Below are 12,995 nucleotides of genomic sequence, written 5' to 3'. Positions count from 1 at the left end.
CTGAGTTCAATTCCCAGCAACCACATGGTGGCTCACAACCATCTGTAATGGGGTCTGGTGCCCTCTTCTGGCCTGCAGGCAAACACACAGACAGAATATTGTATACATAATAAATAAATATTAAAAAAAAAAAAGTGTTATCTGGCCAACCATGGCAGCACACGCCTGAGTTTCCAGCACTTGGAAGGTTAAATCAAGAGACTTGGAAGTTGAAAGTCAGCCTGGGCTACACAGGAAAACTCTATCTCAAAAAAAGTTGTGTGTAGCCAGGCAATGGTGGCACATATCTTTAGTCCCAGCACTCGAGAAGCAGGGGCAGGCAGATCTCTGTGACCAGCTTGGTCTACAATAGAATTCCAGGATAGCCAGGACTGTTACACAGGAAAAACCCTGTCTTGAAAAAACAACAAAAAGTTGTTTATATGCAGGATGCATATTCATATTCACGGGTACAGCTGTGAACAAAGATGAACTACAGGGTTATATTAATTATCATCATTGTTGTTATTACTGCATACATATCGGTGGGAAGTAGATGAGGGGAGAGGGTGCCAGTGAAGGGGACATTGGACAGTTCAGAAGTGTTTTAATGCCAGTATCCACCACCAGGTGGCACTAGGGAGCACCACCGCTATTTCCATCCCATCAAGGCTGGAGAAGGGTAGCCAATTGCTGGTAGGTCAGCACGCTCACAGACGCCGCTGTCTGTTTCACTGTCTTTTGTACCTCTAGGGTCTGATGTGTCCAGACCACAAGGAAGAGGTGACTCACTACTGTAAGACATGCCAACGACTGGTGTGTCAACTCTGCAGGGTACGGCGCACCCACAGTGGACACAAGATCACTCCAGTGCTCAGTGCCTACCAGGCCCTCAAGGTAAAGACCCCTGCTTACTCAGGCCCAGGCTCACACACACCAGCACACCCCTCCTAATTACTTGCCTCTGCAGAGTCAGGATGACGCCCACCTCCTTCTTTGCCCTTAGGATAAGCTGACAAAGAGCCTGGCATACATCTTGGGAAACCAGGACACAGTACAGACCCAGATCTGTGAGCTGGAAGAGACCATCAGGCATACTGAGGTGAGGAAAGGCATGGATGTGGGCCTCGGATCCTGCTTGGATGGGCATGCCCCCCTTGCCTTGCTGCCAGTTCAGAGCCCGCAGGAGGAAGATGTGTGTGGGTGGAGGCTCTGGTTAAACTTCATTGGCAAGCATACCAGTGCCCAGCTTAGGCTGTAGCTAGGGCTGCAATAGGGGTAGGAGTGCCACAGCTGGGGGCTAAGAAGCTCAGATGCACCTCGGTTCAGCCTAGCATGGATACAACCCTACAACTAGGGGTCAGGCGAGACACAAACAGCTTCTGCAAGGTTGTCTGAGTTAGCTGAGGTGGGAATGGATGATAATGATGGCATAGCCACCAGTGCGCCATAGCTAGTGTAATCCAAAAGTGGACATTACAGCAAACATGGCCTTTCTTCTTTGGGTGAGACATTAAGAGATTAATTAATTAATTATAGCCAGGCAGTGGTGGTGCATGCTTTTCATCCCAGCACTCAGGAGGCAGAGGCAGGCGGATCTCTGTGAGTTCGAGGGCAGCCTGGTCTACAGAGTAAGTTCCAGGACTGGCTCCAAAGCTATTGGGAAACACTGTTTCAAAAGAAAAAAAGAAAGAAAAGAGAGAGATTAAGACTATGAAAGAGCTAAGGCAAAATATGGCCAGTTAGTGTAACGAAGACCACAAGCTACAGTCCCTAGAGGAGCTCAGACAGGGCCCTTTGCTGTATTTTCTGACATGCATCAAGACAGAAGGGTTCTCCGGAGAAGGCTCTCCTTGACTCACTAGAGCCAAACGATCTTGTTCGCCAGACACTGGTGTTGAGGCTTCAATGTACCCAAATAACCAACTATTTAAAGCAGCTCTTACTTTCCCCTAGTTTTTGGGCTTTCCCTCTTGGCCTCTTAGCAACATGGCTAAGTCAGCCCAGGTACTCACTCATTTATCACATCTCTTCTTCCCAAGTGCAGCGCTCTAGCGTTGACAGTGAGGCTCAGTGGTGAGCACACATCTCCATCACAAAGGGCAAAGGGGCTGGAGAGATGACCCAGCGGGTGAGACACTTACTGTCCTTGCAGAGGAGCCCAGCTCAGTCCCAGCACCTACACGGCAGCTCATGGTCACCTGACCTCCGGCTCCTTCAGGGCTGCTGCACATGCGTGGTGCTCACAAACACACACAGGCACATACATGGATAACTGAAATCAAGATGGTTTATAAAAAATGTGGTGGTTTTTTTTTTTTTGTTTTTTGTTTTGGTTTTTCGAGACAAGGTTTCTCTGTGGTTTTGGAGCCTGTCCTGGAACTAGCTCTTGTAGACCACTCTGGTCTCGAACTCACAGAGATCCGCCTGCCTCTGCCTCCCAAGTGCTGGGATTAAAGGCGTGCGCCACCACCGCCCAGCTATAAAAAATGTGTTGAAAGACTGTGTATACCTGCTGCATTAATATATGGTCAAGGCCCCAAATCACCACAACAATAAAACACAAAACTGGCAAAATTAAATTTAAATTAATTTGCCGGGCGGTGGTGACACACACCTTTAATCCCAGCACTCAGGAGGCAGAGGCAGGTGGATCTCTGTGAGTTCGAGGTCAGCCTGGTCTACAAGAGCTAGTTCCAGGACAGACTCCAAAGCTACAGAGAAACCCTGTCTCGAAAAAAAAAAAATTAAAGAAATTATTTAAATTAAAAATGTAACCATTAGGGCTGGGCGGTGGTGGCGCACGCCTTTAATCCCAGCACTCGGGAGGTAGAGGCAGGTGGATCTCTGTGAGTTCGAGGCCAGCCTGGTCTACAAGAGCTAGTTCCAGGACAGGAACCAAAAGCTACGGAGAAACCCTGTCTCGAAAAATCAAAAAAAAAAAAAAAAAAGAAAATGATAAGGCTTTTCTTGCCGGGCGGTAGTGGCCTTTAATCCCAGCACTTGGGAGGCAGAGGCAGGCAGATTTCTGGAAGTTCGAGGCCAGCCTGGTCTACAAGAGCTAGTTCTGGGACAGGCTCCAAAGCTACAGAGAAACCCTGTCTCGAAAAACTAAAAACTAAAAAAAAAAAAAAAAATGTAACCATTAGGGGCTGGAGAGATGGCTCAGAGGTTAAGAACACTGGCTGTTCTTTCAGAGGTCCTGAGTTCAATTCCCAGCAACCACATGGTGGCTCATAACCCTCTGTAATGAGGTCTTGTGTCCTCTCCTGGCATAGAGGTGTACATGCTGGAGGATCATTGTATATAAAATAAATAAATCTTTTTAGAAAAATGTAACCATTATTCTTTTCAAAATTTTTAAAAAATTTTAATCATGTTTCATGGATCCGTGTCTCTGTGTCTGCCATGTGTGTGGGGTGCCCATGGAGTCTCTTGGAGCTGTAGTTGAAGGTGGCTCAGCTATCTTACATAGATTCTAGGAATTGAACTTGGGTCCTCTGAAGGAACAATATTTGCTATTAACCACTGAGTCATCTCTCCAGCACCTGAATTATTATTATTATTTTAATTTTTCAAGACAGGTTTTTTTTTTTCTGTGTAGCTCTGGCTGTTCTGAAACTCGCTCTTTAGCCCAGGCTGGCCTCAGACTCAGAGATCCTCCTGACTCTGCCTCCTAAGTACTGGTATTAAAGACATGCACCATCACCACCAGCAGGCCTTAATTATCCTTTTTTTTTTTTTTTAATTAAACTGGTCACAATGATCCCAGTGATCCCAGGACTGAGAAACTGAAGTAGAGGGATCTCTCTCTACACAGCAAGTTCAAGGCCATCCTGGGTTATGTGAAACCCTGTCTCTTATAGAGATCCCCAAGAAAAGGCTGGAGAGATGGTTCAGTAGCTATGAGCACTGGCTGTTCTCCCAGAGAACCCTTTCTTGGTGGCTCACAACTGTCTGTGGTTCTGTTCTGTAGTATCTGATGCCCTCTTCTGGTCTTCACAGGTACCAGACACACACTTGTGTACATACATACATACATACAGGCAAACACCTGTACACATAAAATAATAAAAATGCATTTTAAAAGATCAACTAGGTATCGAATTAATATGACTTTTGTACTTTTCTCCCGTGTTAGTTTGGTTTCTTAGATCAAACCAAAAATCTAGGAAATAGAAGGGGCCTCTCTCTCCTCTCGCCTACAACTATGGTATAGCACTAGGGAAAGTCAGCACAGATGATCAGGGAGTGACCACACCTGCGGCGTAGGTGCCTTGCCGTGACCCTGGCCCAATTGAGATGGCTGGGTTAAATTTGCCCAGATTCCCTAGGATAGTATGGTATGGCGTCTTAGGTCCAAGCGCTGCTGTCTCCAAGAAGACAGTTCGGTCACTCATCCCTTGGGTGTTGCTCCTTGGACAGGTGAGTGGTCAGCAGGCGAAGGAGGAGGTGTCACAGCTGGTTCGGGGACTGGGGGCCGTGCTGGAAGAGAAGCGGGCCTCTCTGCTGCAGGCCATCGAAGAGTGCCAGCAAGAACGGTTATCACGGCTCAGCGCCCAGATGCACGAACATCAGAGCCTGCTGGATGGCTCGGGTTTGGTGGGTTATGCCCAGGAAGTCCTTAAGGAAACAGATCAGCCTTGCTTTGTGCAAGCAGCCAAACAGCTGCATAACAGGTACTGAGGGACGTGGTCCAAGGGTGCAGGCTGCAGGGAGGTGGGCATCAGGGTGTAGCTAGTGCCTAGGACAACAGTGATTATAGGTGGAGAGCCAGAGCCCCAGGAATTTTCATGTGGTCAGACTGATGCTAGTGTCTTCTGAGGAGTGAGGTGGAGACCTGAAGCAGAGAGCAAGGCTCTAGGGTAGGCAGGGCAGTGTCCTGAGGAGGGGTTGCTGCCCGCCTGGCCGTGCCTGACCCTTGTCTGTCCCATTCTAGGATTGCCCGAGCTACTGAGGCCCTACAGACGTTCCGGCCAGCTGCCAGCTCCTCCTTCCGCCATTGTCAGCTGGATGTGGGGCGTGAGATGAAGCTGCTGACGGAGCTTAACTTCCTGAGAGGTAAGGAGCTAGCCAGGCCCATGTCCAACCAGAGCCTTCTTCCCTTTCCCCCCAGCAGCGGACCGGGGGGGCAGTGCCCACCAGGGACCTCCTGGCCTCCTGCCTGGCCTGGCCAGCCACTCCCACCCAGCCAACCCCGCCACACCATCCTACCGCGCTCAGCGCTGCTTCTCCCTCTCTCTTTGTAGGCTGTGGCCACGGCGGACTGTGCTCCGGAACACCCCAGGCAAGTCAGCAGCCCTGCCCTGGGGGCCCTGCTACCCGCCGGGCCCCCTCCCTACTCCCTCCCCGCGCTCCCACACAGCTTGGCCACCCACATATTGCTTCCTTCTGTCCCAGTGTACTCCGAATTCTTGGTCTTCCCACTTCCCTGTCTCTTCTACCTTCTTTAGGCTATTGCATAATCCTGGTCCTCCTGACCTCTCCTTATTTTGGCCCTTGCCCTCTGGACTTTCCTTCTCTTCCTCTTGACCCACATTCACTGTCTGGCTTACTCTCCTCTGCTCCCTTTCTGTTTTCTGTCTTGCTAACCCTGTTACCCACCCCCCCACCCTTTCGCATCCCTTCCTGCTCAGGGCTCTCTTGCCTGGGTTCCAGTAGCCTTTCCTGCCTCGTTCTGGGGCTTCTCCTAACTCAGAGAACCTACGCTTGTAAGGGCCCTCAGAACGCAATTGGTCTGATGCTGTCATTTGAGTGAGGAGAAAGCTGAGGCCCAGAGAGGGAAAGAGGGTAGTGGCAGACTTAGACCAGAGTTTGGGCTCCTGCTTCTGCCCAGCACTTGCCCACTTCTTTCCCCTTTGGGCCCTGTCTTGCCCACCCAGGTTTCTTCCTCCAGCTCCCTCATCTACACTCACCCCCCCGGCTCCCGCTGCTTCCTCTTTCCCGCCTGCCCCTTTCTCTGTGCCAGGCCAGCGGCCAGACCCTGACTGACCCCTGTTGTCTCTTCCCACAGTGCCTGAGGCTCCTGTCATTGACACCCAGCGAACCTTCGCCTACGACCAAATCTTCCTGTGCTGGCGGCTGCCCCCCCACTCACCACCTGCCTGGCATTACACCATTGAATTCCGGCGTACGGATGTCCCCGCCCAGCCAGGCCCTACACGCTGGCAGCGTCGGGAGGAGGTGAGGGGCACCAGTGCCCTTCTTGAGAACCCTGACACAGGCTCTGTGTATGTGCTGCGTGTCCGTGGCTGCAACAAGGCTGGCTATGGGGAGTACAGTGAGGACGTACATCTGCACACGCCTCCAGCCCCTGGTGAGTAGACAGACGCATAGCTTCATTGGTGAAGGTGTTCGTGCAGAGGGCACAGAATGGCCCAGGTACTTAGCTGGTTCCCAATGGGCACAGGAAGAACAGTTGAATACAATTTGATTTATATGATTTGTACAATTTAATTTGTGGGTTAAACTCATTTCCTCTGGAGCTAAACTGCCCTGGTTCAAAACCCACCCTTGACAACTGTGTGTCCTTAGCCACAAGTTTTTTTCCTTCTCTGAACTTCAGAGTCTTCTTCTACAGAGGTAATAATAATACTTAATAGAGTGGTTTGATAATTAACACATTATAGACAACACATGTACAGACTTAGCCCTGACTCACAGTAAAGGCTCAGTCCCTGTTAGCGAGGTGGCTTGCCGAGTGTGCTCACCACTTGGGAAAAGGTCAGAAGAGATGAGGTTGGGTATAGGGCTCAGGTATGAGTGTATGAGGGCACAGCATGAGCGGGAAGTCACGGTCAGTGGAACAGGAAGGCTGGAGATGGTGCACAAGGCCAGTGTGGAAGATGGGCTGCAGAGACACGGAGTCAGCTAGAGACCCGCCCGCTAGTCATCTCTGAAGCTGGGGCCCCATGCCTATTTGGGGTCCCACTTTCTTCCCTATGTCCCTATTTCAATTCCCCATGCCCATTCTTTGGGCCCCTTCCAGTTCCTGGTGACTGAATCTCTTGACACCATGTTCCCAGTGTTTGTGCTGACACCCATGATCCCCAGTGCCAGTGTGTGTGCCTGAAACCCTTCCTTCTGTCTTAACCTCCTCCTGATTCTAGTCCTGCACTTCTTCCTTGACGGCCGCTGGGGTGCGAGCCGAGAGCGGCTAGCTATCAGCAAGGACCAGCGAGCGGTGCGGAGCATTCCGGGGCTTCCCTTGTTGCTGGCTGCCGAGCGGCTGCTCACAGGCTGTCATCTGAGTGTGGACGTGGTCCTGGGTGATGTGGCTGTGACCCAGGGCCGCAGCTACTGGGCCTGTGCAGTAGACCCTGCCTCCTACTTGGTCAAGGTGGGCGTCGGGCTGGAGAGCAAGCTTCAGGAAAGCTTCCAGGGTGCCCCGGATGTGATCAGCCCCAGGTCAGGCCCTTCTGCAAGGGATGGGGGATGAAGCCCTGGGAAAGGAGCTGGGGTTGGCAAGGGTGGTACAGGGAGCACAGATTTGCTGAGGTGGGGCTGGGGAGGGGTAAGAGAAAGTAGCAAGGACGCCAGACTGGGAGGCTTACGGATGGAAGCGATGTGGACTCAGCAGAAAGGTCTTTGAGGGCGGGGTTTCAGAGTGTATACCTGGAGAATGGGTTGATAGAAGGCAGAGCTATTCCGTCTTCCTTCCGTCTGTCACTCAGGACCAGTGCTCCACCTATCTAAGCTCCCTGTCCTTTCCCGTAGCACTTCATTTCCATGCGAAGCTGTCTCTCCAAGACCCTTAACCTACCTCTCTCTCACCATCTCAAAGGTTCCCTTAAAGCTATCTCTGCAGCCCTCCTCCCCTCCCATGCCTCATTAATACCTCTTCCCACATTTCCCTCCTGAACCTTCTTTCCCAAGTTCTCCATCCTTCAACATCCCATTTCTTCAAGATACCTTCTCCCCAACTAAAATTCCTTTGGAATTCTGTTGTCCGCATCCCTGTATCCCTCTAGCGTCCTGACACTAATCCATCCTCATCCCTCTTCCACCGCCACCTTCCCGACCCTAGTTCTACACTGCCCCCCCACCACATCTTAATCACTGTGCTATCAGCACTGTGTCCCTCAGCTGATGTCCCTCAGCAGCACCTTTGACCCTGACAGGCCAAGCCCCTCGTTTCTTCAGTGTGCTCTAGTAACCACCCATCTCTCTTTCCCATAACCCCTTTCTCGTGCACTCTCCTCTCCTTTCTTACACAAACTGAAGCCTCAAGCCTTACACTCTGACTTTTGCCACCTCCACACGTGTTCACCTTAATACCTGCACCCTCTTGTTCCCCAACATCCCACCCTTCCAACATTTCAGCTCCCTGGCCCTTTCCCCATTCCCTTCCTCCACCTCCCAACATCCTCCTTCCCGATTCCCACTCCTACAGATACGACCCGGACAGCGGGCACGACAGCGGTGCGGAAGATGCTACAGTGGAGGCGTTGCCACCCTTTGCCTTCCTCACCATTGGCATGGGCAAGATCCTGCTGGGCTCAGGAGCAAGTTCAAACGCAGGCCTGACAGGGAGGGATGGCCCAGCAGCCAGCTGCACAGTGCCCCTGCCACCCCGCCTGGGCATCTGCTTGGACTACGAGCAGGGGCGAGTTTCCTTCCTGGATGCTGTGTCCTTCCGTGGGCTCCTCGAGTGCCCCCTGGACTGCTCAGGGCCTGTGTGCCCTGCCTTCTGCTTCATTGGTGGTGGCGCTGTACAGCTGCAGGAGCCTGTGGGCACCAAGCCTGAGAGGAAAGTCACCATCGGGGGCTTTGCCAAGCTGGACTGAGCCTTTCAGCCCCCTAATCCAGACCTGACCTCTGCTCCCCAAGCGTCCAGGCAGCAGGTTGTTTACCCAGCAGCTTCTGCCCCCCAACTTTCCCTAACTATGTGTGTGGTCTGCCCCATACCTTGCCAGCCATGTCTTCCCAGGGCTTCCCTTGACTGAGGGGCTCTCCCCTCCTTCCCTCTGGATGTCCTCCTTTCTGTGTTACCTCTTGGCCTAGGCTCCAAGCCCTGCCCTTGGAGTCTTAACTAAAGCATAGAAAGCCCCTGACCCATCCCTGTCCTGTGCCCCTGAGGCTATTGGGAGGGAGGGCACCTGGAACAGTGGGTGTGATTGACAGCTCTGCCCTTTGCCTTGCCAAGCTCCCTGCTCCATTGATGCTGAACCACAGCCTTGGCAGCCAGGCTTTGTGCCTCCCCATGAGGGAGGAGGACCTACCATTTTATTTGGGTCCCTATACCCCTCAACCGCATGTCCCTTCTGTCCCTCTTCTCCCTCTTGCATGCTTCTCCTATTCTGCACCCATGCCAACGTGCCAAGTCTCCCTTGGGAACCCAACTGAGGCTGGTGTCCCCATTGGGTTGGGCCAAGCTAGGCCTCTGGTGCCTGCTACCGCCTCCTTGCAGTGGGCGTTGCTAGGCCTGTGCTGAGCCACAGCTGTCGTTCTCGTGGTTTAGAAACAATAAATGGTGACACCAGGTGCATTTCTGGTTTCCTGGAGTGTAACCATTCCTGGGAGTTTCCGGTCTAGTTGGCATGGTAATGGCACCCAAGGGATGAAGGTCCCTAAGTTAGGTGTGCCAAGCCTCCCGCGACACCCAGGCCCCAGCTGACACCCACCGCTGGGAGGGCACAACACTGATGACTGGAGTCACACCCAGCTTGGGCATCTGGACCACAGCAATGGACCCTGTGGGGGTGTGGCTGAGAACGTGGTGTGGTGTCTGGGCCCAATGGGGTCAGGGAACTAGAACCACTTCCTCGTTCCCAGGGTGCCAGAGAGCCCACCCAGAGGCAGCGGTGGGTGGAATGGCAAAAGGCCAGGGCCTGGTGCCAGCAGCACCCGGATCTGTCCCAGCCCTGGCTTATCATGGCTGTATTGACTCTTCCACTGTTATCTGTGGCCCAAGGATTTGCTTCACACCTGGACAACTAAGAATAGAACTACCTTAGGGGCACCATGCCAGCCAGAGAGGGACATGGGCTGGCCCTAGAAGAGAGTCATTGGCGCGGGCTGAGGCCAGGTCAGGGGCAGGGGAGTCAGCCTTGGTTTCATTTCCTTCTTCCTTCAGGGCTGCCAGGCATAAGAGGGGGGATTTCTGGGTTCCTTTGTCCCAGTGTCACCTCTTCCCCATATCCCCATGTTTTCAAAGGTACCCGCCCCTCCATGCTTCCTTGCCTTCAGGAATTTTCATCCCCAGATCCCTGGAGGCCCCTCACAGACGCGCTCTGCCCCCTTTGGTCTGGAAGTTTGCTGATGAAGAATCACGGTTGACATAACTAACAGGATGGCCCCTTTTATTCACTGTGTCTGCTTTCCCATGCCCATCTCCAGGCTTTCTAGGCCAGTTCTGAGAGACACCACTGCACCCCTGCCCCAGGGCATCCCCCAGGGCAGAGCCGGGCTTCACCAGGCTCAGATGGCTGAGAACTCCGGCTCACCAGCCCAGATCAGAGCGCAGGGCTCTAGCAGTGGAAACTGAGGGGGCAGACTGCCACCGCTGCCCCCTGAGGTGGTGACAGATCCCCTACAAGTTGGCAGAAGTGGTTGACACTGCTGGGTTGGTGTACGATAGGTTGCTACCGCCATTACCTGCAGAAACCTGAGCGGAGGGAAAATAAATTCAGGTGAAAGAACCCCGATAGCACCCCAGGCTATGGGCCTGGCAAGCTCTCAAGGAGTTAATGCAGAGTGTGCACCTGCTGGCCTCAGAGCAGCCAGGTGACTGTAAACACCCAACTCCTCCACTGCCCCCTCCCTCCCCTGGCTGTAAGTCCCCAGCCCTCTCGTAGGCCCCTCCTTCCTGTCCTTTTTCCTCTTATTTTTTGATCCTCTGGCCCAACAGGCTGTGTGTGTGTGTGTGTGTGTGTGTGTGTGTGTGTGTGTGTGTGTGTGTGTGTGTGCTGTGTGTGTAGAGAGATCCCTAGGAGGAGGAAAATGGGGCAAGAAAAGGAAGCTCTTGTCCCTTCCCACCCACTGGCCTTTTGGTCTCAGGTGGCCACAGTAATGATTTACTAGATCTACAGAGAGACTGGGTGAGGAAAGAGGGAAAGGCCTTTGCTTTCCTAAAACTCACAAGAACCCTCTGGGCACACTGCTCTCACTGGAGGAAGCTTCTGTTCCTCCTGAGTTCCATATCTATTCCCCTGCCCCTAGAGGTGCGTGAGACAGGAATGCTCACTCCTTCAGGCAGGGTTCCCTGGGCACAGTACCCCCTCACTTCACCTTGGGCATCCTAATGAGCACTCTGTTACAGTTCAGAGTTCAGTCAGAGGTGAAGGGTTTTTAGGGCCGTTCCTTCCTTTCTTCTGTAGTCTCTAAGGCCTGGTCCTCAGAACTGCACCTTCATTCCCCACCTTGCCAGGCTCTCCACTGCTCAGCTCTCTAAAGCACCTTGGGTCTCCAGAAAACCCTCACCAAGCCAGGGCCCCTGCCCCAAACAGTGGAACACAGATTTACCTCCTCATAGGGGCTACGTTTGGTGCTGCCAGGGGGCACATAGCGCCCGTGAGTGTGGTAGGTGGGATATTCATTCATAGGATGGTAGGTGTCCTGGGTTGGAAAGATGTCCAGCTGCCCATAGTTCTTTCGGCGGCACTGACACACTGCCTGGGGAAACAAGAGGTTATGCTGGCCCATGGGGTCTCATTTACCGGGGCACAAGGGTGAAGGCCTGAGACTTACCAGTGCAAGGAGAAAGATGATGGCCAAAGCAACCAAAACACAGACCAGCACCAGCAGGGCAATGCCCCAGCCTGGCACGCCTGGCCAGGACTGGGTAGAGGAAGGGAACTGCATCTCATCCACTGAAAGGAAGAACAGTGGTCGGGGAAGTCCCCCAAAGGAGGCGGACCTTCCCCGGCTAGCACCGAAAGTGCACAGGTGCCAGAGAGCTGGAGATGTTGCCCTACCAGTGACTTCGGAGATAGCCAAATTATAGTCTTCCGCCTCCTTTGCATGCTGTGAAAGCCGCGACTTCACCTCAGAGGCACTGGCAGCACCCCCCCGGAAAATCAGAGTCGAGTCCACCACCACGGAGCCTGACCTGGTCACAGGAAACGGGCGGTTCAGCCACGGGGATCCGCTTATCCCCCACATCACAAAGTCAGGTGTCCACCCCACCCAGAGTCGTATCCACACTGTACCTGAACTTGATAGTAGAGATCCCCAGAAAATCTTCGTTAAAAATCTGCAGAAACTGGGATAAGAAGAGAGGGCTCAAATTTGATGCAACGGGTCCAAGCAGCCCTGCAGCGCTGCTTCAGAAGAGCAGGGCAGAGGCCGGGCTAGTACCCACCAGTTCAGAAACATTCCGCTTCAGTGCTCTGTAGTAGCTGGAGCTGGGGTCTTCCAGCGAGGAATTAAACTGGTGGTTCCCAATATGAAAGGACAAGAGGAAGAGAGACACCTCAAGCGACACTTGGGGCGAAGTGTTCCTGGAGAAGGCCAGGGAAAGTACTGTGCTAAGGGGGACTGTGCTGTTGCCGGAGATGGCGAGGGTGATGGGAGTAACAGGGTGCTGGCTTGGGGCTGGAGATTGAGTACCATTGCCAGCTGGAGTTGTAGCAGCCATTGTAGAACTGTTATTTCGGATTGGAGTGGTAGCTGAGCTGGTAGTTGGCACCAAGGAGCCATTGTGGACTGGGGTGATGGTAGAGCCTAAAGTAGCCTTGGTAGTAGAGACTGGAGTGGTGGCCAAGTCTGATTCGGAGCTATTAGTCATAGATGAGGCACTACTGTGGGCTGGACTGGTGGCTGAGCCCAATGCAGGGCTGGTAGTTGGAACCGAAGAGCCATTGTGGATTAGAGTGTTGGCTGAGCCTGATATAGCCATCGTGGTTTGGATGGAGAAACTGGTGTGGACTGGAGTGGTAGCTGAGTCCATTGTAGAGTTAGTGGCTGGAGCAGAGGTACCACTTTGGACTGGCATGCTGGCCAAGTCCACCGTAGAGTTGGTGGCTGGGGCAGAGACACCACCGTGACCTGGGGTGGTGACCGAGTCCACTGTGGAG

At 53.0% G+C, this 12,995-nt stretch overlaps 2 protein-coding genes across 7 annotated transcripts in view; one reads left to right on the top strand and one right to left on the bottom strand.

Annotated features, from left to right (window-relative positions):
* Trim46 (tripartite motif containing 46) overlaps window positions 1-9,488 on the top strand; it is a 12,707-nt gene extending 3,219 nt beyond the window's left edge. For 4 of the 6 annotated variants that reach the window (XM_013353806.2, XM_026789265.1, XM_013353807.2 and 1 more), the window contains exons 4-10: window positions 733-876; window positions 986-1,081; window positions 4,405-4,658; window positions 4,919-5,040; window positions 5,993-6,295; window positions 7,089-7,386; window positions 8,302-9,488. In XM_013353806.2, the coding sequence (XP_013209260.1) occupies window positions 733-876; window positions 986-1,081; window positions 4,405-4,658; window positions 4,919-5,040; window positions 5,993-6,295; window positions 7,089-7,386; window positions 8,302-8,725 (1,641 nt within the window). In that variant the 3' untranslated portion in view covers window positions 8,726-9,488. The remainder of the gene's footprint in view (window positions 1-732; window positions 877-985; window positions 1,082-4,404; window positions 4,659-4,918; window positions 5,041-5,992; window positions 6,296-7,088; window positions 7,387-8,301) is intronic. The other 2 variants (XM_005367156.2, XM_013353810.2) reach the window with 1 other exon arrangement.
* A 924-nt stretch (window positions 9,489-10,412) lies between these two features.
* The window catches only part of Muc1 (mucin 1, cell surface associated), a 6,125-nt gene continuing 3,542 nt past the window's right edge, over window positions 10,413-12,995 (bottom strand). Inside the window, exons 2-7 of the mRNA XM_026789224.1 lie at window positions 12,281-12,987; window positions 12,129-12,181; window positions 11,895-12,028; window positions 11,668-11,789; window positions 11,443-11,592; window positions 10,413-10,585 (exon numbers count right to left, since the gene is read on the bottom strand). Of these exons, the coding sequence (XP_026645025.1) occupies window positions 10,511-10,585; window positions 11,443-11,592; window positions 11,668-11,789; window positions 11,895-12,028; window positions 12,129-12,181; window positions 12,281-12,987 (1,241 nt within the window). The 3' untranslated portion in view covers window positions 10,413-10,510. The remainder of the gene's footprint in view (window positions 10,586-11,442; window positions 11,593-11,667; window positions 11,790-11,894; window positions 12,029-12,128; window positions 12,182-12,280; window positions 12,988-12,995) is intronic.

The sequence above is a fragment of the Microtus ochrogaster genome, unplaced genomic scaffold (assembly GCF_000317375.1).
Source record: "Microtus ochrogaster isolate Prairie Vole_2 unplaced genomic scaffold, MicOch1.0 UNK16, whole genome shotgun sequence".
NCBI lineage: Eukaryota > Metazoa > Chordata > Mammalia > Rodentia > Cricetidae > Microtus > Microtus ochrogaster.
Note: the sequence above shows the minus strand (reverse complement) of the source record. Positions and strands in the feature narration are given on the sequence as shown.